General features: G+C 40.7%; 1 protein-coding gene and 1 long non-coding RNA gene across 6 annotated transcripts in view; both read left to right on the plus strand.

Moving 5' to 3' along the window:
* The window catches only part of SUSD1 (sushi domain containing 1), a 138275-nt gene that overhangs the window by 81560 nt on the left and 29694 nt on the right, over positions 1 to 27021 (plus strand). For all 5 annotated transcript variants that reach the window (XM_032308466.1, XM_032308464.1, XM_032308467.1 and 2 more), the window contains exons 11-12: positions 23094 to 23185; positions 24367 to 24553. In XM_032308466.1, coding sequence (XP_032164357.1) covers positions 23094 to 23185; positions 24367 to 24553 — 279 coding nt within the window. The remainder of the gene's footprint in view (positions 1 to 23093; positions 23186 to 24366; positions 24554 to 27021) is intronic.
* On the plus strand, positions 5528 to 5779 carry LOC116570879. The gene is made up of 2 exons (XR_004277588.1): positions 5528 to 5559; positions 5657 to 5779. It is a non-coding gene; the product is annotated as an uncharacterized LOC116570879 (long non-coding RNA).

The raw sequence follows: 27021 nt of genomic DNA on the forward strand, positions 1-27021 counted from the left end.
GGGTTAAGAGCTTCTTATGGTTTGTCTTCCTTCTGATTTCATCTTACTTTATTTTACTCTCCTTTCCCCGATGATCCTGTTTTATTTCTTAAATTCCATATATCAGTCACATCATATGATAATTGTCTTTCTCTGATTGACTTATTTTGCTTAGCCTAATACCCTCTAGTTCTTTCCACATCATTGCAAGTTATTTCTTTTTTGATGGCTGAGTAATATTCCTGTGTGTGTGTGTGCGTGCGTGTGTGTGTGTGTGTGTGTGTACACCATTTCTTCTTTATCCATTCATCTGTTGATGGACATCTGAGCTCTTCCCATAATTTAGCGATTTTGGACATCGCTGCTATAAACATTGGGGTGCAGCTGCCCCTTTAGGTCACCATGTTTGTATCTTTTGGATAATACCTACTAGTACAATTGCTGGGCCATAGGGTAGCTCTAATTTTAACTTTTTGAAGAACCTCCATACTATTTTCCAGAGTAGCTACACCAGCTTGTTTCCCCACCAGCTGTATAAGTGGGTTCCCCTTTCTCTGTATCCTCAACGTCTGTTGTTTCCTGACTTGTTAATTTAGCCATTCTGACTGGTGTGAGGTTGCTTCTCATTGTGGTTTTTATTTGCACTTCCCTGATGATGAGTAATGTTGAGCATTTTTTCATGTGTCTTTTGGCCATTTGTATGTCTTCTTTGGAGGAATGTCTGTTCATGTCTCCTGGAAGGCCTCTCTTAGAAAGTGATATTTGGGCACAGATCTGGAGAAAGTGAGGGAATAAGCCATGCACAGGGAGGACACCAAGTGACATGGTCTTGAGAGAGGCATGTCCTTGGCATGTTCTAGGAACATCGAGGAAGTTAGGATGGCTGGAGCAAAGTGAGCTGGAGAAAGTGGTAGGAGATGGGGTCTAAACTGTAGCTTGAGTATCAATAAGGGTCCCTTACAGCCTGGATCCTGAATTACCAATGCTAAGTATAATCTGGCATGTGATATTTCAGCCTCTCTAGATTACCAAGCTACTTGGTGTCCACTGCCTATGAATTTGAACTAAGTTTGGGAAGTGATCTCTTCTCATAAGTTACTGGGATCTGTGTGACACTAGTCTTGCCATATGTTTTTCAGGGAGGGAAATTTTCTTCCCTTGAAAATTTTAAGACTTTGCCATGGTGGCTCTGGGTCTTTCTTGGTGCCCATCCCAAGGATTTAGAACCTTTCCATTTTCACTTCTCCTTCAAGCCCTGTTCCTATCCATCGGTCACCACAGCTGAAGCTCTTCATCTCTAGTGGAAGAGCCTCCTTGCTGTGGGCAGGAGGCTCCCCGTTATAGTGAGAGGAGTAGTAGTAGGAAAGTCTTCGAGAGAATTGCGCTGTCTTACATGCCTCCTTCACTGTCCCAATTTTCTGCTTTTTTCTCTCAATTTCTCTGCCCCCAGAAAGATCCCAAGAATTGTTTTAGTTCTGAGCTTTTGGGATTCTTATCTGAATGCCTTGTCTCTGAGTGCCACTTCCTGCTTAGGAGTTCTCACATTTGACTCCTGGAGAAATACCCTCGGTGGATCCTTAAGCTTCTCTGAGTTTCTGGAACTGGTGCTTTCGCTGGCGGAGTGACGTCCAGGAAGTGCCTTAGGTTAGTGGATTTCCACCCAAGCCCCACCTTTCCTTAGAACTGACTTTTAAGACTCAGCTGCCTGGGCTGCTTTGTTGGGCCACCACAACATCCCTTCTGGCCACCATATCCGTTTCTGCATCGGGTAAGCCTCCAGGGCCCAGCTCCCTCTGATGATTCCCACTGGAAGCTTTGCACCTGCCGCCCCCCTCATTTCTGTTCCTTTTCTATCCCCAGGTCTGGCCAATTCCTTTTGCTAGGTATTAGGACTTTCCTGCCCTATATTTGGTTTTTGTTTTCACACTTAGATTTTTGTTCTCCTAACATTGTACTTTGGATTCAGCCAGGGGAGTCTCCATGTGGAAAGAATGATGCCAGGGAGTTCTGGACCTGCTGCCATCCTCCAGGGTTCAAAGAAATCTTGCCCACATTTCATTTCATTAGAAGGTATATGATTCTATTCAGTTCGGCCTCTAACCCAGGGGGAGGTCTAATCAATTGTCATTCTCCTCGGATCCTCCTTCAGGCACCTCTGTTTTTCTGTTCCTTCTTTCTCAAGTTCTAACTCCCTGCATCTCCCAGGCAGGTTTCCTTCAAGCCAGTGCTGTACCTGCTACAAGAACAGCACTGAAACTAATTTAACGATGCTTGAAGAATTCTCCTCTGATTTTTCTAGCCATTCTCTTCTTAAATGTGTCCACATTTTCTGAAACTGTGTAGCATGACAGCTGCAGTTCCAGAGAGCTGCCCCATTAATGCTGACTCCTGTGTCTCTATTTAAAACTTTCAGAAGACCTTTCTTGAGAGAATGATACCTGGATCTGGGCACCTGTTGCGGGAACTGTCCTCTTAGTCTGTCCTCCATAATAATCCTGTAACTTTTCTCTTTGATGATTTTGAGCCACTTTCCCCGAACCTAGTAAATATCCCTATCGTTCAGGGGCTCTTTAGAGTAATTACATTTGGATATATTTTCTTTTCCTTATCATATTTTTTTTCTAGCTGGGCCAATAGGATTTCAAATTTTCTTCTCCTTGATGTGATTTCCTTCACTCTATTTCATTCTCTCCTAGTCTTGCCCTCTGTGCAGGTCCCAGGAAGCAAGAATCTGCATCTTGTTTGGGCAGTGACCTATGATATATGAACTCTACCCACTAGGAGATGTGACCAAGGCGTGGGAGTCACCTCCCAGTCAGATTACAGATACTGTTCCTCCCTTGAGGATTAGTGAATAGGGAGTGGAGAGACATGTCCTCTGTGACATGGGAAGGCAGGTAAAGAACAACCTTGAACACGTTTGAGCAAGGTAATTGGCTTCCGCAGTATTAGAGGGTTGAACGGGAGAGTTCTCTAGTTCTAGGAGTCTATGTCAGGAAAACAGTTCTGGGTTTCTTTAAATCCATTTATTTCAACATCAAATTTCTTTCTTTTTTTTTTTTTTAAAGATTTTATTTATTTATTTGACAGAGAGAGATCACAAGTAGTCAGAGAGGCAGGCATAGAGAGAGAGAGGAAGAAGCAAGCTCCCTGCTGAGCAGAGAGCCCGATGCGGGACTCGATCCCAGGACCCTGAGATGATGACCTGAGCCAAAGGCAGCGGCTTAACCCACTGAGCCACCCAGGCGCCCTCAACATCAAATTTCTTGATCAGTTTATTTACCATCATCATTTCATTTCTCCAATTTTGTATTCCTATTGAGATATAAAACTTATTCATAGGGTAGGAGTTTCATTATTATTTATGTCAAACATTTTTCTTGATTAATAGTTTCTTTTTATTTTGTTTATGGTGTTTTTGACATATAAAAGTTTTAGATTTTATGTAGTCAATACTATTGATCTTTTCCTTTGTGATTTATTATATTAATACTAAGTGTAGAATTTTTAAAACACAAGAGTACTTATTTATGTCCCATCTTTTTTTAAAGTGATCTGCATGGGTATAGCAAATAAAATAAGTTAGATCTGTAAGCTAAAGAAGAATGAGGAGCGCCTGGGTGACTCAGTAGTTTAAGTATCTGCCTTTGGGTCAGGTCATGATCCCATGTGGGGTCCTGGGATCGAGCCCCACATCCAGCTCCCTGCTCAAGGGTAGCCTGCTTCTCCCTCTACCTGTTACTCCCCCTACTGTGCTCGCTCGCTCTCTCTGACAAATAAATAAATAAAATCTCTTAAAAAAGAAAGAATAAAAAGAAAAAAAAATCCTTTAAAAAATAAAGAAGAATGAAAACAAAGGGACATAAAAAAAGATGCAGAAGTAAGGTTAAGAATAATCCATATTCTTATAACTTATTTATCTTTGCATTAGTGGCTCACAAATTTAGTTTTCATTTTTGATCCATCCTGTCAGAAAGGGTGCCATGACATTGCCTTAAGGTTATAACAAAGTGGTGTTTCTCAGGGGAAGTACAGTTTTTATCGACAATGTGATTAGATAGGAATTTTTTTATTCCAGAGAGAATTCATAGGTAGTACAATGTATGAGCAGCATTTTATGAGGATTTTTTAAAAAGATTTTATTTATTTGACAGACAGAGATCACAAGTAGGCAGAGAGGCAGGCAGAGAGAGAGAGGAGGAAGCAGGCTCCCTGCTCAGCAGAGAGCCCGATGCAGGGGTCGATCTCAGGACCCTGAGATCATGACCTGAGCCAAAGGCAGAGGCTTAACCCACTGAGCCTCCCACGTGCCCCATTTATTGAGGATTTTTATGAGGCTTATTGCCCTGAGCGTGACTCATTACATTGCAGGAAAGTGTGCAGTGGATAAGGAAAGAGGCCTTAAAAACTCCTGTCCTCTGTTGATCTGGCTTGATTCAAGGGTAGGATTAGATTATTGTGGGTTATTTGGAGGAATGACTGGCGTCCATGTTTCCTAAATATTGGTTCTCTCAACTCAGATCTTATAAATGGTAGGTGTCACTGGGGTTGGGATTGTTCTCTCTACCCAGTACCCAGGGAGCAGCTGTTCTGTGTTGAATGCAAGGACCTGTGCCTCAGTAGAAGGCTGCCCACGTCTGTTAGAAGGTTCAGCCTATGCAGCTGAATCAAGGGAATCGTTTGGATTTTCCCTGCACAGGGGCTCCTGGGTGGCTCAGTCGGTTAAGCATCTGCCTTCAGCTCAGGTCATGATCCCAGGGTCCTGGGATGGAGCCCCACACCAGGCTCCTTGCTCAGTGGGAAATCCTGCTTCTCCCTCTGCCTGCTGCTCCCCCTGCTTGTGCATGCTCGCTCGCTCTCTCTCTCTCTGGGATATAAATAAATAAAATCTTCAAAAATGAAAAAAAAAAAGTAAATTTGTCCTGCACAGAATGAATGATTGAACCCCCACCAATTTCTCTCCATATAATATGATGACATACTTTTAGCAAGCAAGTTTTATGGTAATTGTAACGAGATACCAAATTTGTCTTAAGAAAAATCTCAACAAAGTAACAGTAAAACTCCCAACTTTGAACACTATTATATCCTCTTGTTCCTTCTAAGATAAACTGTTTGCAAAATGTACATCACGGGCAACTAAAGGATAGTACAATGATACCACTGTTTATAGAACAGTTATAAAAATAGTGACTTTGTGTTCAAAACAATTGGTTCTTAGCCATTCTTTCTGACGCTGTTTTCCCTTGCCAAGTCAACTGTCTATTTAGACTGCTCCTAATTAGGATTTTAAAAACTCTGTCATTTAGGAATAAGAGATATCTTGTTTTTCTGTTCTCTCTAAGCAGAGGATTACATGCATTTACTTCTAAAGTAGTGTTGGTACTTTTTTTTAAAGATTTTATTTATTTATTTGACACAGAGAGATCACAAGTAGGCAGAGAGGAAGGCAGAGGGAGAGGAGGAAGCAGGCTCCCCGCTGAGCAGAGAGCCCGATGTGGGGCTCGATCCCAGGACCCTGGGATCATGACCTGAGCCGAAGGCAGAGGCTTTAACCCACTGAACCACCCAGGCGCCCTGGTACATTTTTCTTTTTAAATCATTCGGGGGAAACAGAGTAATCTTCCCTCCATCACCTGGTGGAAAACAGTGACCATCACAGTGGTTTATGTTGCAGGTCTTCTGACAGCACGCCTGATTTGAGATCTGTGTCGACCTTAGAAAACTTCCACCCCCCAACTGATTCCTGTTTACAGAATTGAAGTCCAAAGAAAAGATAATAAAAAGACTGTAAAAATTTTAACATTGTTTCTGACCGTTTCCTACAAACTGATAAATATCGTAACAGTATTCTGTGGTAGAAGAGTTACGTCTGAAGTCTTTCTGCTTCTTTTATAAGCCATCAGTCGGAAACACTCATACTTACAACTGGTCAAGCCCAAAAATGGCATTTATTTTGCATGGGATACCCAAGCATTTGCAATATGCCCAAATGGGCATATTGTGGGCAGTAAATTGTTGTTTCTTTTTAAGGTAACACAACGACATGGTACGTCCAGCTAGGCAGTATGATACCCATGGAGTAGATAAAGATGAATAAGTTATTTAGAATTGGAACCCTTCACTAAATGGGTCCTAAATGTTTTTGGAGGCAGTGGATTCATGTTGTTACTCTTTTTGGAACTACCCCATATTCCAGTCATGTATACACAGAGAGACTCTAAGACTGCCATCTCGTAGGCTGAAATCAGAGGAAAGATCACGTTAACTCCTTAGTCTAAAATATCCATTAATACAGTACAAAGGAAAGCTAACTACAATATATTCTTTTAAATTTCTTTTCCTTGTAATTTTTAAATTTTGATACGATTTCACATGTCTCTCTCTGTCTTTCTCTCTCTTGATCCTCCCCCCCATTTTCTCTCTTTCCCTGAAATAAATCCCACTTGGTTATAGTGTTTGTTTCTTCTCTGGTGTTAGAGTCTCTTCACTAATACTTTCTTTGGTATTCTTGCATCAATATTCATAAGCGATATTAGTTTATAGTTTTATCTCTATCAGATTGTATCATCTTTAATGTATCATCTTTATCAGATTTAAGCATTAATATTTTCCTTGTTTCATAAAAAGATTTTGAAATGTTTCCTTTTTTATTATGCCCTTCATTGTTTTAAAGGTTTTCTTCATTATTACAATTCACATAGCATTTGGACTATCTGATCTCCAATGGTTAGGTAGAATTTCCCCACAAAACAGCCCAGGCATGGGAGCTTTTCTGGTGGGGGAGTTCCTTGATAACCTTCTCAGGTTTTTTTCCCCCTATGGAAAATGATCTGTTAACTTTTAAAGTCTAGTGGTGTCAGTTTAGCAAACCGTTTTCTTAGGAATTACCCATTTTCTCTGTGTATTTAAATTTATTTGCAGAGTGGCCTGTGAAATACTTATATTTAACTTTTTGAATTTTCTTCCATTTCAGTGATTATTTCTCCTTTTACTTGTATTTTCTTCCTTTTTTCTAGATTAAATTAGCTAGGAGGTCATCTATTTTATTAGTATTTTCAAAAAGCCATGGTTTTATTCTGTAATTGGACCCCCTGTTATCTTCCCCCTCCACATCAAGGATTAGCTAGCTATCACTGCTGGTGGGCCACATCTGGCCCATCGCCTGTTTCTATAATAAACTTTCATTGGACACTAAAGGCTAAGTCGTTTGTTTACATAATGTCTGTGGCTGCTTTTGTGCTACAAAGACAGAGTCGAATAGTGTGACAGAACAGGCTGAGAAGGTTTTTACTAAAATAGTTACTTTCTGACCCTCTACAGAAGAAAATCTGTGACCCTTGCTCAACTATATCATTAATTTCTGCTTCCATATTTATTATTTTCTGGATGAGCTTTCTCAGATTTACAGTGGGCCCTTTCAGCACTTATATTTGATCTTTTTATTTCTGTAGACTTAACCTGGATTATAGTTTTAAATATTTATTCGGTTTTGATGTTTTTCTTCTTTAGAGACTGTAATTATACATATGTTGGATCTTTGGTTATATTCCTTTTCAGCAACTTGATTTTTGCTCCCTTTTTCTTCTTTTTAATATCATTTTTATTCTTTTTGGTTGTTTTCCTGTATTTCTTCAATTTTCCTCAATTTTTTATTCTAATCTATCCTTCTTTGGGTACTATGACATTTTGACTTTTTTTCTGATATGAATTTGTCTTTTCCTTTTGTTTGTTTCCTGAACTCAGTCACTTCTGTTTTATTTCCTGCCTGTTTTGTGTCCATTTCTGTTCTTAGTTTTTGAATTTCTGACTCAAGGTGTTTTCCTCATACCCCACCATGCTTATTTGAGGATATTTATTTCAGTTTATTGTGTTACAGAGTTACTGGTGTGTGTGTGTGTGTGTGTGTGTTTAATTCTTGTTTAGGTATTATTAAAAAATGTAGAGTTTTTCACAAAGTGAGATGTTTTGATTATCATCTTGGCTGGCTTTCTTTCCTTTTTTTTTTTTTTATCTTTTCTCTTTCTTTCTATCTTTCTTTTTAATGAACACTTCTTTTATATATGAATTCCATAGAATTGATAGTTTAGAATGGTTAATAATATTTCTAGGTTAAGAGTGCCCTCTTCTGTCATTTAATGAAGTACAGTTCCTTTAAAGGATATTTTGGTTTTTGGGGAGAGAAGGAAAGAATGGTATATTCTTTTATTTTGGGGTTCTCTCTTGCTTTGTAGGCTATTGCATTCCCCTCTTGCTTCTTTTCCCCATCAGTACTTAGTCTCCACAGCATACCAGTTCTTTCCATTTAGTCACCTGCTTTCCCAGAAACAATGCCTTTCTCATACGACTACCTTAAGCCTCCTAGACTTTCATCCTTTGCTTGTAGTCAGTACCCTGGTATACCAGATCTTCTTTTCAGTCTTTTCATGCTGCAGGTGGAATTTCTCTTTCTGGGAGTGAGTCAAGCACACGTTCAGACCCTTTTGCTTCCCTCTTCTCTTTTCCATGCTCTTCTAGTGCCCTCTGACAGTGACTTGTGGGAGGTTGAGAAACAGCTTTGCTAGAACTTGGTATTTATTCTTCTATTAAAAAGCAATTTAAATTTTCTTATATTCTCTGTCTTTTGGTTATGATGACAGCACTGGTTTTATGTTGATGTATTTGTCCTTATTGATCTGAAGAGTGTTGTGGGAAATACTCTTGAGAGATTTGGATTTAACCCACCACCACCATCCTTGAACAAATTGCAGCACTAATCTGGAATAACTGAAGGGCTAACTTTTCTACCCCCGTATCTTTGTACACGCTATGTCCTCCACCTGAAATCCCCTCCCCATTTTTCTTCAGTTCTTAATATTCCCGTCATCCTTTCTTCCACAGTCTGTCCAACTGAAAATAGGTCTTCTTTCTGAATTCTTATACCCTGCTTCAGGACAAAGTGTAGAAGCAATAATAGCTTGGCACAGTTACTCTGGAGTCAGGCTATCTAACTCAAATCTCAGATCTCTTGTTATCTGTGTGCCTTTGGGCAAATTACTTAACCTTTATGTGACTAAGTTGCTTTAACTGTAAAATGGGAATAACAGTGCCTGTGTCAGGGGTTTCTTGTGAAACTAAGTGGGTTATAGGGAACCAGCACAATACCCAAGGCACAATTAGCATCTACGAAATGTTAAATGTTATCTAAATTTACTTTATTACAGATGTTATATATGCACTTGTATTTTTGTTATACTGACAGAAGGTGTAACTCCTTTTCTAGAATAAGTACATAGTAAGGGCTGAACCATGCCTTATACGGAGCACTTGTATTTCATTGAGTTTCTATGCTCTCAGTCGCTCAGTTTCCTCCTTATTGCTGCTTGTTTACATTGAAACAACCAGGAGTGCTGTGCCTGCCATCGCCCAGGTCATGAAGAGAGCTGAGATGAGCGAGACATGAGTGAGGCATCAGTCTCTCCTCTCAAGGAGCTCTCGGTTCAGTGGGGTGATAGGATCAATAATAATCTAGCACATAACGTGTAATTGTAGTACTTGAAGGGGCAGTGGGAGCCCAGAGGAAGTAATGATTGGCTTTGGACAGACTTGCTCCAGACATGAGCGAAGCAGAAACAAAATTTCAAATAACTCCATGAACCAAGAGCCAGCTTTTTTCTTCTCGGAGGCATTCTGACAAGTCTGGTTTTTCAGCTTCAGGATTCTGGATGAGATGGGCCTTCTGGGTGGGGAAAGGAGAGAAAGAGGAGGCAGAGTGACCCTCTAAAAATGAGCCGGGGAAGGAATATCTGTATGGGGGACAGGGTGTGTACTTTTTGTAGCGAAGGGTCAGAGAGCAGGGTAGGAATGGATTTAGGACTAGCTCTGTCAGGGATCCTTTTCTCCCCAGCGAATGTATCAGGGGTTCGAGCTGCCTGTGGTTCAAACCATAACTCCCCAGTGAAGTGGGAGGGGAAGAGACTTAAGGTGAGAGTCGCTTTCCCACCAAGAGGGAACTGAATTTAACCAGTGAGATGGTTTTATTTAATCGCTCTAACACATTCTCAGTAGGCATGGTATCACCCCTAGGAGGCAAAATCACTCACAAGGGGGCAAAAATTGGTTCTTAAGGGGCAAGAAAATATTCTTTTTATATATAGATAAACATATAGTACACAAGAAACATAGAACATATTGGGGGTATTGACATTTTATGAAAGGTGAGAGATTGGGGGGGGAAATGTTTTGAAAGTCTTCTTGCGGGACTGTAATGATAAAAGATTGAGAAACTCTGTTGTAACTTTGTAATAGGTACCAGTACCTGGTTATGGCCTCTTCCAATATTTTTAATACAGTTTTTTTCTTGCTGTTTCAAAGAAGCTTAGCAGTAATTGCATTCTCTTCTGTGAGTGTGACAAGGTGATTCCTGCATCTGGGATGTTGACCTTGGAGCTCCCTCTTAGCCCTTATCCTCCATTCTTGGTGACTCACTCACACTCCTCATTTCTTGGCTCGCAAACCATCTCCGCAGGGAGCTTTCCCTGGCCATGATTTCTATCCCCCTGCAATGCTTTTGTTCATTCTTTCCCAGCGCCATGAGATTATATTTTTTATTTATTTGTTTACTTACTTATTTTCTGCCTTTTTCACGAGGATGAGTTCCCTGACATTCAGGGACTTTTTTTTTTTTTTTTTAAAGATTTTATTTATTTATTTGACACAGAGAGAGAGATCACAGCTAGGCAGAGAGGGAGGCAGAGAGAGAGGGGGAAGCAGGCTCCCTGCCGAACAGAGAGCCCGATGTGGGGCTTGATCCCAGGACCCTGAGATCATGACCTGAGCCGAAGGCAGAGGCTTTAACCCACTGAGCCACCCAGGTGCCCCCATTCAGAGACTTTTTTCCTCCGCACTTTGTTCTTAGCCCCCAAAGCATGCTGGTGCATGGTAAGCACTTCCTCAGTCACTGAATGAACATGTGAACTTAACGTGTTCCAGGAAGGTTCACTTTTGAGTCTTTCCATTCATGGATGTGGCATTTCTCTATTGTTTTCTTTCCTGTCTTTTAGAAAAAAATATCTTCATAAGTCTCGGACATTTCTAGTTTGATTTCTTTCTATTCTCTTTCTGTTCTACTTATTTGAAGTTTGTGTGTGGTTTCTTCTCTCGTGGCCAGGGACCTTTTCATTTCATTTCATTTTTTAAAAGTTCTAATTTTAATTTTAGTTCGTTAACAGTTTTAGTTAGTTACAGTTTACAATACAGTGATCCAGCAATTCTATAGGTGTCACCCAGGGCTCATCACGGACAAGTGCGGGCCTTAATCCCATCACCTATTTCCCTCATGCCCCCCCCCCCCCCAACTCCCCTCTGGTAACCATCAATTTGTTTTCTGTAGTTAAGAATCTGTTTCGTGGGGCGCCTGGGTGACTCAGTAGGTTAAGCCTCTGCCTTCGGCTCAGGTCATGATCTCTGGGTCCTGGGATCCAGCCCCACATCGGGCTCTCTGCTCCGCAGGGAGCCTGCTTACTTCTCTCTCTCTCTCTGCCTGCCTCTCTGCCTACTTGTGATCTCTCTGTGTCAAATAAATAAATAAAATCTTTTAAAATAAGAATCTGTTTTTTGATTTGTTTCTCTCTCTTTCTTTTCCCTTTGCTCATTTGTTGTTTCTTAAATTCCACATAGGAGTGAAATCCTATGGTATTTGTTTCTCTGATTGGTTTATTTTGCTCAGCATAATACACTCTAGCTCCACCCATGTCGTCACCAATGGCAAGATTTCATTCATTTTTTTTTTTTAAAGATTTTATTATTTATTTAGCAGAGAGAAACACAGCGAGAGAGGGAACACAAGCAGGGGGAGCAGGAGAGGGAGAAGCAGGCTTCCCGCTGAGCAGGAAGCCCAACGCAGGGCTTGATCCCAGGACACTGGAATCATGACCCAAGCTGAAGGCAGTTGCTTAACGACTGAGCCACCCAGGCATCCCAAGATTTCATTCATTTTTATGGCCGAGTAATAATCCATTGTGTATATACACCACATCTTCTTTATCCATTCATCAATGGGTGGACAGTTGGCCTACTTCCATAATTTGGCTGTTGTAGGTAATGCTACTATAAACATAGGGGTGCACGCATCCCCTTGAATTAGTGTTTTTGTTTTCTTTCGGTAAATACCCAGTAGTGTGATTGCTGGATCCTAAGGTAGTTTTTTAACTTTTGAGGAACCTTCATACTGTTTTCCACAGTGGCTGCACCCATGTGCATTCCCAACAACAGTGCATGAGTGTTCCTTTTTCTTCATATCCTCCCCAACAACAAAACTGTTGTTTCTTGTGTTGCTGATTTTAGCCCTTCTGACAGATGTAATGTGATATTTTGTTGTGGTTTTGATTTGCATTTCCCTGATGTAAGTGAAGTGATGATGAACATCTTTTCATGTGTCTGTTTGCCATCTGTATTTCTTCTTTGTGGAAATATCTGTTCATGTCTTCTGCCCATTTTTAAATTGGATTATTTGGTTTTGGGGTGTTGGGTTTTATAAGTTCTTTTTATATTTTGGATACTAACCCTTTACTGGATATGTCATTTGCAACTATCTTCTCCCATTCTGTAAGTTGCCTTTTAGTTTTGTTTTTTCCTTCGCTGCGAAGCAGCTTTTTATATTGATGTAGTCCCAGTAGTTTATTTTTTGCCTTTGTCTCTCTTGCCTCAGGAGACATTTTAGAAAAAAGTTGCAACAGCCAATGTCAAAAAGGTTGCTGCCTGTGTTCTCCTCTAGGATTTTGATGGTTTCATGTCTCACATTTAGGTCTTCCATTCCCTTTGAATTTATTCATTTTTAATTTTATAAAATTTTAAATATTTTTTTAAAGATTTTATTCATTTATTTGACAGAGAGAGAGAGAGAGAGAGATCACAAGCAGGCAGAGAGGCAGACAGAGAGAGAGGAGGAAGCAGGCTCCCCGCCAAGAAGAGAGCCCGATGCAGGGCTTGATCCCAGGACCTGAGATCACGACCTGAGCCAAAGGCAGAGGCTTTAACCCACTGAGTCACCCAGGCGCCCCAAATTTTAAATACTTTTATAAATTCTTTTTTACATTTTTAATTTTAATTTTTATTTTTATTATTGTTTTAGTAAAGTGGTTCTGTTTCTTTCTTATGCATGTTGCTATCCAATTTTTCCAACACAATTTGTTGAAGAGACTGTCCTTTTCCCATTGTAGATTCTTTCCTCCTTTGTCAAAGTTGAATTGACCATAAAATTGTGGGTTTAATTCTGGGTATTCTATTCAGTTCCATTGATCTCTGCATCCATTTTTGGCCAATATCATAGAAGTCTGGAATTGTGATGTCTCCAGCTTTGCTTTTCTTTTTCAAGATTGCTTTGGCTATTTGGGGTCTTTTGTGGTTCCATGCAAATTTTAGAATTGTTTGTCCTAGTTCTGTGAAAACTGCTGTTGGCATTTTGTTGGGGTTCCATTAAATGTGTAGATCCTTTGGGTAGAATAGACATTTTGATGATATTTGTTCTTCCAATCCATGAGCATGGAATGTCTTTCCATTTCTTTGTGTTAACTTACATTTTTTTAAAGAGATTTTATTTATTTATTTGACAGACAGCGATCACAAGTAGGCAGAGAGGCAGGCAGAGGGAGAGGGGGAAGCAGGCTCCCTGCTGAGCAGAGAGCCCGATGTGGGGCTCCATCCCAGGACCCTGAGATCATGACCTGAGCTGAAGGCAGAGGCTTAACCCACTGAGCCACCCAGGTGCCCCAACTTATATTTTTTTCATCAGTATTTTCTGGTTTTCAGAGTATAAGTCTTTCACCTCTTTGGTTAGGTTTATTCCTAGGTATCTAGTTATTTTTGGTGCAATTATCAATGGTATAGTTTTCTTAATTTCTCTTTCTGCTGCTTCATTATTGGTGTATAGAAATGTAACTGATTTCCGTACATTGATTTTTGCAACTTTACTTAGTTTGTTGATCTGTTCTAACAGTTTTATTGGTGGAGTCTTTAAGATTTTCTATATATAGTATTATGCCATCTGAAAATAGTGAAAGTTTTACTTCTTCCTTACCAGTTTGGATGCCTTAATATTTCTTTTGTTGTCTGATTGCTGTGACTAGGATTTCCAGTACTGTATTGAATAAAAGTGTTGAGAGTGGGCATCCTTGTCTTGTTCCTAACCTCAAGGGAAAGGCTCTCAGTGTTTTCCCATTAAGGATGATGTTAGCTGTGAGTTTTTCATATAAGGCCTTTACTAAGTTGAGGTATGTTCCCTCTAGGCCTTTGTTGAGGATTTTTGTCATGAAAGGACATATTTGTCAAATACTTTTTCTGCATCTATTGAAGTGATCATATGATTCTTATTCTTTCTCTTATTGATGTGATGTATCACATCAATTGATATTTGACTATTGAACCATGCTTGCATGTTGGGCATGAATCCCCCTTGATTGTGGTGAATGACTATTTTAATGTATTCTTGGATTCAGTTTGCTAGTGTTTTGTTGAGGATTTTGTATCTATGTTCATCAGGGATATTGGCCTATAGTTGTCTTTCTTTTGTGGTGTCGTTATCCAGTTTTTATCAGGATGGTACTGGCCTCATAGAATGAATTTGGAAGTTTTCCTTACTTTTCTACTTTTTGGAAGAGTTTGAGAAGAATAGGTATTAATTTGTCTTTAAATATTTGGTAGAATTTACCTATGACGCCAGCTGGTCCTGGATTTTCATTTGTTGGGAGCTTTTTGATTACTGATTCAATTTCGCAGCTGGTTATTGGTCTATTCAAATTTTGGTTTTATTCCTGTTTCAAGTTGTGGTAGTTTACATATTTTTAGGGATTCATCCATTTCTTCTAGGTTGTCCAATTTATTGGCGTATAGTTTTTCATAAATTTCTCTTCCACCTGTTTGTATTTCTGTGATGTTGGCTGTGCCTTCTGTGCTTTCTGGATCTGGATCTTGTTACTTCTCCTCTCTCTCTCATTTGTGATTTTATTTATTTAAGTCTTTTCTCCTTTTTTTTTTTTTGCCTTGATAAATCTGGATAGAGGTTTATCAATTTTGTTTTGTTTTGTTTTGTTTTGTTTAGAGAACCAGCTCTTGGTTTCATTGATCTGTTCTATTGTGGGGGTTTTTTGGTTGTTTTTCTATCATTTATTTCTGCTCTCATCTTTATTTTAAAATTTTTTTAAGAGAGAGAGAGTGAGAGAATGAGAGAGCAAGAGAAAAAGAGAGAGAGAGAACATGCATGGGCAGGGCGGGGAGGCAGAGGAAGAGGGAGAGAGAGAGAATCTTAAGCAGGATCCATACTGAGCATGGAATCTGACATGGGGCTCAATCTCAGAACCCTAAGATCATGACCTGCGCCGAAATCAAAAGTCAGACACTTAACCAACTGAGCTACCTAAGTGCCCTGTGCTCTCATCTTTATTTCCTTCTTTCTGCTGGTTTTAGGTTTTGTTGATTGTTCTTTTTCTAGCTCCTTTAGGTATAAGGTATTAGTTTGTTTATGTGAGGTTTTTCTTGTAGGTCTATATTGCTATACATTTCCCACTTAGAATTGCTTTGGCTGCATCCCAAGGTTTTGGATCTTTGTGTTTTCATTTTCATTTGTTTCCATGTGCTTTTTGTTTCTTCCTTTATTTCCTTGTTGACCCATTCATTGTTTAGTACCATGTTATTTAACCTCGATTCATTTGTGGTCTTTCCAGATTTTTTCTTATTTTTTCTTATGACTTATAGTTTCATAGTGTTGTGATCAGAAAAGATGCATGGTATCACTTCAGTGTTTTTGAGTTCATTGAGGCTGGTTATGTGGCCTAATGTGCCATCTATTCTGAAGAATGTTCACTTGCAAAGAATGTTTACTCTGTTGTTTTAGGATGGACTGTTCTGAATATATCTGTTAAATCCTTCTCTTCCAGTGTGTCAATCAAAGCCACTGTTTCTTTGTTGATTTTCTATTTAGATGATCTGTCTGTTGATGTAAGTGGACTGTTAAAGTCCTTTACTGTTACTGTTACTTTTACTATTATTATTACTGATTAGCTCCTTTATGTCTGTTAGTAACTGTTTCATGTATTTGGGTACTCCCATGTTGAGTGCATAAATATTTACAGTTGTTATATCTTCTTGTTTGTCCCCTTTATTATTATATAGTTTCCTTCTTTGTCTCTTATTATAGTCTTTGTTTTAAAGTCTATTTTGTCTGATTTAAATATTGCTACTCCAGCTTTCTTTTGATATCCATTTGCATGATAGATGTTTCTCCATCCCTTTACTTTCAATCTATAGCTGTCTTTAGGTGTGAAATGAATCTCTTGCAGGCACCATATAGATTTTAAAAAATTCATTCTGTCACCCTATGTCTTTTGATTAGAGTGTTTAGTCTATTTACATTCAAAGTAATTATTGAAAGATATGTATTTATTGCCATTTTATTACTTTTTTTGTTCTTTCTGAAGCTTTTTTCTGATACTTTTCTCTCTCTCGGTTTCTCTTCTCTCTCTCTTTCTTGGTTTACTGGTTTTCTTTAGTAATATAGTTAGATTTCTTCCTTTTTATTCTTTGCATGTTTATTATGGTTTTTGTTATATTAGGTTTGTATATAATGTCTTCTGCCCATAGCAGTCTATATTAAGTTGAAGTTTACTCAAGTTTGAACCCAGTGTTTTCTCCTCTCCCATGTTTTAGATATATGTTATTATATATTAAATTCTTTTATTTAGTGAGTTCTTTGACTCATTTTTTATAGAAATATTCATTATTACTGCTTTTATGTTTTCTACCTTTATACTGTCACTTTTGGTCTCCTTTCCACTCAAAGAATCCCCTTTAATATTTCTTGCAGGGCTGGTTTAGTGGTCACAAGCTCTTTTAGTTTCTGTTTGTCTGGGAAGTACTTTATTTCTTTTTCTATTCTGAATGGTAGGCTTTTGGATAGAGTATTTTTTACCACAGACTTTCCCCATTGAGCACTTTGAATATATCATGCCACTCCCTTTCAGCCTTCAAAGTTTCTTGAAAAATCTTCTGCAACCTTATGGATTTTCCCTTGTAAGTTACTGTCTTCTTTGTTGTTGTTGTTGCTTTAAAAAAATTTTGTCACTATATTTTGATATTTAATTACAATCTTTCTTGGTGTGGGTCTGCTTTTGTTGATTTTGATTGGAGTTCTCTGTGCCTTCTGGATCTGGGTATCTGTTTCCTTTGCCAGGTTGGGGAATTTTTCAGTTATTATATCTTTTCCTTCCTTACTTCAAAATTATTTATTTGAGAGAGAGAGAGATAGTGAGTAAGAGAGCATGAGCAGGGTTGGAGGGAAATGGAGAAGCAGACTCCCCACTGAACAGGGAGCCTGATGCAGGTCTCAATTCCAGGACCTTGGGATCATGAGCCGAGCTGCAAGCTTGACTGACTGAGCCACCCAGGTGCCCCTAGTTATTATTTCTTCAAATAAATTTTCTGTCCCCTTTCTCTCTCTTCTTCTTCTGGGACTCCTATGACACAAATGTCATTACGTATGATGGAATCACTGAGTTCCCTAAGTCTGTTACCATTTTGCATAATTCTTTTTTCTCTCTTTTGTTCAGCTTGATTACTTCCCATTACTCTGTCTTCTAGGTCACTAATTCATTCCTTTATTTCTTCCATTCTGCTGTTCATGCCATCAAATGTGTTTCTCATTTCATTTATTGAGTCCTTTATCTCTGCTGTGTTATTCCTTAACCCTGCTTAAGGGTCTCACTCATGTCTTCCACTATTTTCCCAAGTCCAGTGAGTATCCTTATGATCATTGCTTCAAATTCTCATTCAGGCATGTTACTTATATTTGTTTTGTTTAGATCTCTGGCTGTGGCCTTGTCCTTTCCTTCCATTTGGGATAAATTTCTTTTTCTCATCATTTTTTCTGCCTCTCTCTGTCTGTTTCTGTCTGTTAAGAAAGTCAGCTATGTCTTTTTATTTTTATTTTTGATTAATTATTTTTGTTAACATATAATATATTATTTGCCCCAGGGGTACAGGTCTGTGAATCGTCGGGCTTACACATTTCATAGCATACTCACCATATCACATACCCTCCCCAATGTCCATAACCCCACCACCCTCTACATACCTGCCCTCCCCCCAGCAACCCTCAGTCTATTTTGTGAGATTAAGAGTCTCTTATGGTTTGTCTCTCTCCTGATCCCACCTTGTTTCATTTTTTCCTTCCCTACCCCCCAAATCCCCTACCCTGCCTCTCAACTTCCTCATATCAGGGAGATCATATGATAATTATCTTTCTCTGATTGACTTATTTTGCTCAGCATAATACCCTCTAGTTCCATCCATGTTGTTACAAATGGCAAGATTTCATTTCTTTTGATGGCTACATAGTATTCTGTTGATGGACATCTAAGTTCTTTCCATAGTTTGGCTATTGTAGACATTGCTGCTATAAACGTTTGGGTGCATGTGCCCCTTCGGATCACTACATTTGTATCTTAAGGGTAAATACCCAGTAGTGTTATTGCTGGGTCAGAGGGTAGCTCTATTTTCAACTTTTTGAGGAACCTCCTTACTGTTTTCCAGAGTGGCTGCACCAGCTTGTTTTCCAGAGTGGCTGCACCAGCTTGCATTCCCACCAACAGTGTAAGAAGTTTCCCCTTTCTCCGCATCCTTGCCATCTGTCATTTCCTGACTTGTTAATTTTAGCCACTCTGACTGGTGTGAGGTGGTATCGCATTGTGGTTTTGATTTGTATTTCCCTGATGCCGAGTGATGTGGAGCACTTTTTCATGTGTCTGTTGGACATCTAGATGTCTTCTTTGCAGAAATGTCTGTTCATGTCCTCTGCTCATTTCTTGATTATTTGTTCTTTGGGTGTTGAGTTTGATAAGTTCTTTATAGATCTTGGATACTAGCCCTTTATCTGATTGTCATTTGTGAATATCTTCTCCCATTCTGTCAGTTGTCTTTTGGTTTTGTTTCCTTTGCTGTGCAAAAGCTTTGGATCTTGATGAAGTCCCAATAGTTCATTTTTGCCCTTGCTTCCCTTGCTTTTGGCAATGTTTCTAGGAAGAAGTTGCTGTGGCTGAGCTTGAAGAGGTTGCTGCCCGTGTTCTCCAGGATTTTGATGGATTCCTTTCTCACATTGAGGTCTTTCATCCATGTTGAGTCTATTTTTGTGTGTGGTATAAGGAAATGTTTCATTCTTCTGCATGTGACTGTCCAATTTTCCCAACACTGTTGAAGAGACTGTCTTTTTTCCACTGGACATTCTACCCTGCTTTGTCAAAGATTAGTTGACCATAGAGTTGAGGGTCTATTTCTGGGCTCTCTATTCTGTTCCATTGATCTCTGTGTCTGTTTTTGTGCCAGTACCATACTGTCTTGATGATGACAGCTTTGTAATATAGCTTGAAGTCCAGAATTGTGATGCCACCAACTTTGAAGAAAGTCAGCTATGTCTTAAACTCTTGAAAGTAGTGACTTTATGAAGAAGATGACTTGGAGTGCTCCGTAGTGCAGTGTGTCCCTGTTCACTTTAGGAGAGTATCCAATGTGTGTTGCTGTGTGTGTAGCCTGTTGTTCTGTCTGAGTCACTTTTCGTTTCAGGATGGTTGTCTGCATGGACTCTGCCCAGTGTGGGCTGTGTTTGTTCTCTGTGGTGTTAGTGGGACCTAGGCAGGATAGGCATGCCTGCCAGGGAACTTGAGAGCAGGCGGTGGTGTTAGCAAAATTCACACTGGGTCGCTAGTCCTCTGCCAGATTCCCTGAAGTGCTGCGGTAGCTGGGGGGTGTGAACTGGTGCTGCTGGGGGCATGAGGCTGGGTGCAGCGTGTGGAGGCCTCCGTGCACCTGCTGGCCGGGTGTGGCACACTGCAGTAGTTGGGTGCTTCAAGGTGGCTGGGCGCTGCAGTTTTTTGTTATATTTTATGTGTTGTTTTAGTTTCCTATTGCTAGTATAATAAATAAGTGCAAATTCAGTGGCTTAAAACAACGTGAATTTATTATACTTCTAGAGGTCAGACACCTGAAACAGTTCCACCGTGTTAAAACTACAGTGGCATCAGACCTGTGTTCATTCTGAAGGCTAGAGAAGAGAATCCATTTCTTTGTCCTTTCCAGTTTCTAGATCTCACCTACATTCCTTGTCTCATGGCCCCATCCTCCATTTTTTGAAGCTCCTTGGCTTAACTGCTTCTTTTGTCCTTAAATCACTCTCTAACTCTGATCTTTTTGTCTCTCTCTTATAAGGACTATGTTAGGTTCATCTAGATAATCCCAATAATCTCATAATCACATTGTGAATTCTTTCTGCCCTGTAAGGTAACATGGTCACAGATGGATGTGGACATTTTGGGAGGGGTGTTTCCAGCCTACCATACTTGTTCTTGTAGATACATCAAAAACTACTAGTTTTTCTATGTTCTTATGTTCAGATATGCTTTGCCAAAGTCCCATTATTTGTATTTGTTTTAAGATTGCTTTCAAACTCCTTCATATTTGTTTTTCAGTGGATCCTGTTAGCATTACTGGCAGTGGCATCATTTGTTCCCTTTCTTCCTAGTATTTATAGCTCATTTTGTTCTTGCCTCTTTCCGTGTTGTCTAGAATCTTCTAGCTAATGGTAAATAATAACTATGAGAACATGCATCCTTGTATTGTTCTTAACTTTACTAGAAACTGCCTCATTGTTTTACTACCCAGGATGGTGGCTTCTGATAAACACTCTTTTAAGTTAAGACATTTCTATTCAATTAAATCCCGACTAAGATTTTTAGTCAAGAATCTATACTAAATATATTAACCATTACGCTTGTAAGAATAACCATATGGCTTTTCCCTTTTAATCTATTAATAACTTTTCTAATAATATTCCTGGAATAAATCTTCCTTGGTCACAGGGTATTGTTCTTTGAATGTACTGCTGACTTCTATCTGCTAATATTTTATTTTAGATTTTTTCATTTATGTTAATAATTGAGTTTGACATAGTGTGTTTCATAATTGCTTGTGCCATCATTGTGCAGTTTTGGCATTGTTGAGGGTTATCTAGTCATCACGAATAAATTGGGAAGCTTTCCACCTTTTTTGGTGGTCTAGAACTGTTTAGTTAATTAATTAATTATCCATTGCCCATCCCCTGGAACTGTTTAAGTAGTATTGAGGTTTTTGTTTTTTGTTTTTGTTGTTTATTTTAAAAGATTTTATTTATTTATTTGAGAGATAGAGCACGCACGTGGCACACGACGGGGAGAGAGAGCGCAAGTGCGTGAGAGTGCATTTGCAGGGGGAGGGGCAGAGAGAAAGGGAGAAGCAGACTTCCTGCCAAGCAGGGATCCTGACACAGGGCTCCATACCAGGACCCCAGTATCATGACCTGAACTAAAGATGGATGCTTAACTGACTGAGCCACCCAGGTGCCCCAGGATTATTGGTTTTGAAAGTTTCATAAACACCTATACCCAATGGTGAGATTGCGTTATTTTGAATCACAAGTACTTTCTTATCTACTCTGTCTTACAGCATTTGAAATACAACTTTTGACCTGTGCAACAGGTTTCCTCTGGGCAAATCTGCCCAGTCCATAAAGAAGGGGCACTTCTACCAACATGGCTTCATTCATAGGAACCTGTCAGGCCAGAGGCTTACACAATAAAGGCTTGGCTCCCATGAGACTTCTTTCCTCATGTTCTTTGGGAGTTGTCTTTATCATTTATTAATCATTGCAGTTTTGCTATGAAACTTCTTTTTTTTTCTAAGATTACTTATTTGAGAGAGAGAAAACTTGAGTGGGGGGGAGCAGAGGGAGAGAATCTCCCTACTCAGTGGGGAGTCTGATGTGGGGCTCGATTTGTGACCCTGAGATCATGACCTGAGTCAAAACCAAGAGTCGGATGCTCAACTGACTGAGCCCCCTCAGGCTCCCCTGCTCTGAAGCTTCTTAGCAAATCATTTTTAGTTCTTCAAAGAGCACCTCTCAATTCTCTGCTCAAGTGTTGCTCCCAGCTGAGAATTCGAAATTAGTACTTATTTATATAAAATGAGGTTGTCCAAGGCTGAGTTGCAGTTTTAGGCTAGTAAACCAGGGTACTGGATTTAAGTAATTTTTTTAAGGATTTAAGTAATTTTTTTAAAGATTTTATTTATTTATTTGACATACAGAGATCACAAGTAGGCAGAGAGGCAGGCAGAGAGAGGGGAGGAAGCAGGCTCCCTGCTGAGCAGAAAGCCCAGTACAGGGCTTGATCTCAGGACCCTGGGACCATGACCTGAGCCGAATGCAGAGGCCTTAACCCACTGAGCCACCCAGGCACCCCTTAAGTAATTTTTAAGAGGGATCTTCTGATTGGGTATCTTTTGATTTTAAATCTTTTCTCAGGACTGAGTTTACATAAATATAAAAGTGCTGTGACCACTCATTTCTAAATTAAAATACTGCTGAAATCATCCTATGTATATGATTTGATTAAAAGGTAGTATTTTGTTGTGGGGGGTGCTTGGCTGGCACAGTTGGTTATGCGTCCAACTCTTGGTTTTTGGCTCAGGTCGTAATCTCAGGGTTTTGGGATTGAGTCCTTCTTTGGGCTCCACACTCAGTGTGGAGTCTACTTAAAAAGATTCTTTTGCCCTCTCTCTCTGCCCCTCCCCCCCAAATGCTCTTTCTCTCTCTCTCTCAAATAAATAAATAAGTCTTTTAAAAAAGAGTAATTTTTAGGAGAAGAATAAGTGAAACAAGATGGGATTGGGAGGGAGACAAACCATAAGTGACTCTTAATCTCACAAAACAAACTGAGGGTTGCTGGAGGGAGGGGGGTTGGGAGAAGGGGGTGGGGTTATGGACATTGGGGAGGGTATGTGCTTTGGTGAGTGCTGTGAAGTGTGTAGACCTGGTGATTCACAGACCTGTACCCCTGGGGATAAAAATATATGTTTATAAAAAATAAAAAATTTAAAATTAAAAAAAAAAGAAAAAGGGGAAAAAAATATAGTAATTTTTAAAAGATTTTATTTTTTAAATAATCCCTACACCCAACATTTTCTGACTCACAACCCCAAAATCAAGAGTTGCGTGCGCTGTGGAAGGTAGTATTTTTGTATCGAGTGTAAGTTGATTTCTCATTCTTTCCCCCCTGCAGTAAAACAGATCATCGGTAACATTTCAGTATTTAACGAAACCTGCTTGAGATGGAGCAGTACCAAGACCGCTGACACAGAGGAGATGTATTTAGTAAGTGACTGAATGTTACTCTATGTGTAGGTGTTGTCTAGTGTAGGAGGTTTAAAAAAATATCAGCAAACCTAAAAATCTACTTATATAGCTGTTATTATCAATGGCAGATTTATGGTAAGAATTGTGAGCCAAAGCAAGAAAATGGGCACTTCCACTACATATTTGAAGAAGGATACCTTGGGGATTTCTGAGTAAGCTGTGAGAGTTTCTTTGTCCACGTGGCATGATGTGCACGAACAAATGTCCACCCAGTATCAGTGGAAGGAACTCGTGGCTTTTGCCTGGGTGTGCCTCTTCAGGCCAGTGTCTCTGACCAGGGTCTGGGCATGTTGTCTAGAGAGTCAGGGGGAACTTTTGAAGCTACTGTTGTTGTGAGTAAGAAAGGTGGAAACCATGGGATGAGCTGCTGCTAGAAGAAATTAAGTGGGTAGAGAAGTATGTCTACTGGGCCAGGTGCTGGGGGGTTACAGGAGCATGTGGCGAAGGGGGCAGGCACATCTGTGTAGTTCATGTGCATTTTAACTTTTAAAAATGTGTATTGCTTTATATGAAGCATTAAGTGCTGCTTTGTCTATAAATGGCTCCATTTTGATGCAGTTTGGTACCACATTACTGTCGAAAGTTGCTCCGTGATCCCAAAGACACTGTTGCTTGCCTGGGCCCAGGTCAGGTATTGTAAAATGAAGAGCAAAATTGGAAGGCGTGTGGCCGTCAAATGGCAAATACTCTGTTCCCAAAATTAAAAATCCCCGAAACACGAAGGGGGCAGGCAGAGGAGCAAAGCCCTGCCGAGCTTTCGCCAGGCCAGATAGGCGTACCCTCACTCAGGTCGTGCTCTGGAGAAGCCTTAGTTCAGATTCCGCATTTTCTTCTAGGAGAATGTTCTGTGGCCTTCCCCCTGCCAACAGACTTCTCTGTGTTGTGTGTGGTACATGTGAGAACACAGCACTGGGGCCTCGGCCTTTTGTACATTTTGATTTCAAAATATCTTTATTGTACTCACCTATTGTCATGGCGGTGTTTCGGGGGTGATGCCTGAGACATTGGCTTACTGTTCTGTTTCACTTTCTGAAGGAAATTTGGAGTCGAGGGCATGATGGCTCCTGAAAAAGGGAAAGTACCCAGGCATTTGGAGCCTTCCAAGCTCACCATTCACCTAGTGAACCTCTCTGTTTCAGTTCTACATTCGGGGCCAGAGATGGTATCAGAAGGAATTTGCCCAGGAAATGACCTTTAATATGACTGCCCACAGCCAGGCTCCTGAGATGTGCTTGGACCTGCGTCCGGGCACCAACTACAGCATCCGCATCCAGGCTTGGTCTTCTCAACTTCCCGTGGTCCTCCCCCTGACAACCCACATTGCAGGTAAATCGGGCATGGCAGCATTCGGATGAATGAAGTCACCACAGAGCTGTAGACGGGCCGGCAGGAAGAGGAACCTATTGCTTCCCACTGTTGTAGCACACACCTGAAGGGGGGGTGATGAAAGGGTCCTGTGGTCATACCTGTCATGTCTTCTCTCTTAGAAAGGTAGTCAAGACAAAATACTAACGCGAGTTAAATCTGGCTAGCGTGTATGTGAGTGCTGGTTACATTCCTTCGGGATATTTAAAATAGTTGACATACTCGAGACCTAAAAAGAATTGTTCCTCATGACGGCTTCTCAGTTATGTGTAATCGTCATTTTGTCGTGAGTGCCTCAGGAGTCCGTTATTCTCAGGGAACAGTGCTTGGCAGCCGCACTTTGGCTTCCTCCCAATTTCACTTTTCTCTCATCTTCTCATTGTCGCTCCTCAAATCTGGGGTGCTCCCCCTGCCACTTCCCCCACACTCTGTGCTGAAACGCAGAGTATGAGCTTCTTGTTTCTGACTTCCCGGAGCATTTGGAAGTGATCAGGTGACGACGTGCCTCTCCCAAGGCTCCCCTTGCTCCCTGCGTGCAGAACCGTGTGTTGTCTTCTCTCCTATCCCCACTGCTCAGGTGACCGCCACCCCCAGGGGCGTTGGACCCCATCCTTTCCTGCCTAATCACAGTGTCCCCCCAACAGAGAAATAGTCCCAACACTGCACGGCAGGAGCATGTCGAGCCTCTCGTAGTATCTCCTTTTTTTGAATGAAAACAAAGAAACAAACACACTTCCTTTGATCCTATATTCCCTCCAGCTACTTCTTTCAACATCCCCTTTATAGTAAAACTTCTTAAAAGAAGTGTCTGTTCTGTAGGTCCCACATCCTGACTTCCTGTTTTCCCTTTAACTGGTTCCAATCCGAAGGCGGTTGTCCTGTCCACGCTGCTTTACTGAAAGTGTCTCCATCTTACAAAATCCACGGGACCGTTTTGTTTGTATCTGATTCCCCTCCCCTGTCCCCAGCATCTGACATTTTCTCATTCTTGAAACTCTCTTGGCTTTGGGGTCCCCCTGCCATGCTGGCTCCTCCTTCTCAGCCTTTCTTGCTGGCTCTATCCTCTTTAATCGATGTCCTCTCTGCCTGCTCCTGTTCCTTTTTCATTATCTATCCTTTCTGCGGATACGTTTCCTGGCTATAAATATTGCCTGTATGCTGAAGATTTCCCAGTATGTATCCTAGTCCCAGACTCTCCCCTGAGTGCCACACTCATATATCCAGTCACCTTTTAAACATCTCTGAGTCATCTCTTGCACGCCCAATAGACAAGTCCAGGAAGATTCTGATTTCCCAACTCTTCTCTCACCTCCACAGCCATTTTCCAGCCAGGCTTCTCTGTCTTGGGGTATTGGCATTCCTATTCACTTGTTGCTCAGGCCAAAAGATTCTGCCCCTCCCCACTGACTTCTGATCTGTCAACACGCACCACTGGCTTCTTTCTACAATATATTCTGTATCCAAATACTTCTTCCCCCTTTCCCTTCCCCACAGAGCAACCTTATCCAAGCCAGCCACCTCTTGCTTGGACCTTTGCAGTAGTCTTTCTGCTTTCATGCATGCCCATTAGTCTCCCCCTCTCCCCAACCAAAGTATGGTGAAGACAATAACTCAGGAGTCAGAGTGATTTAAAAAAAAAAAAAAATGCCTAGGAGAACATGTCATCCCCAGCTGAAAACTGTCCAGTGAGTTTGCATTAGTGTTAGAATAGAACTCAGGCTCCTGACCCCCACCCTCCTCCTCACTGACTTCATCTCCTCTACTCTTCCTCCTTTCTCACGAAGCATCTGCTGCCTCCCTGCCCTCCTTGATGTTCCTTAGATAGGTCAAACCTGTTCGTGCATCCAGGACTTTCCATCTACTGTTTACTCTCCCCGGGGTGCTCTCTGCTTGTGGCTTCTTTATAGCCATCCAGGTCTCTGCTCAGATGTCATTACCTTAGAGTTGGTCTCCCTGCCTGTCCTTGCTCCAGTAACCTCCATCTCCACCCCATCCCTCTCTAGCCGCGGGTCCTATTTGAGATTCATCACAGAACTTGTTGTTGGAACTTGCTTTTTTTTTTTTTAATTTTTATTTATTTGACAGAGAGAAATCACAAGTAGGCAGAGAGAGAGAGAGAGGAGGAAACAGGCTCCCTGCGGAGCAGAGAGCCCAACGTGGGGCTCGATCCCAGGACCCTGGGATCATGACCTGAGCTGAAGGCAGAGGCTTTAACCCACTGAGCCACCCAGGTGCCCCGGAACTTGCATTTTTTAATGTAGTTGTTTATTTTCTTTCTCTCCTCCTAAAATGGCTCCTCAGAGGCAGAGATGTAAAGACAGGGCTGGCACGTAGCGCAGCTATGTGAGTGGCCACTGGGTGCTGTTGGTGCTGAGGGGATGCCTGGTTAGTGAAGAAAGGCTTTCAAACAAAAGAAATTCCCAACACTG

This window comes from Mustela erminea, chromosome 12 (genome assembly GCF_009829155.1).
Source record: "Mustela erminea isolate mMusErm1 chromosome 12, mMusErm1.Pri, whole genome shotgun sequence".
Lineage (NCBI taxonomy): Eukaryota > Metazoa > Chordata > Mammalia > Carnivora > Mustelidae > Mustela > Mustela erminea.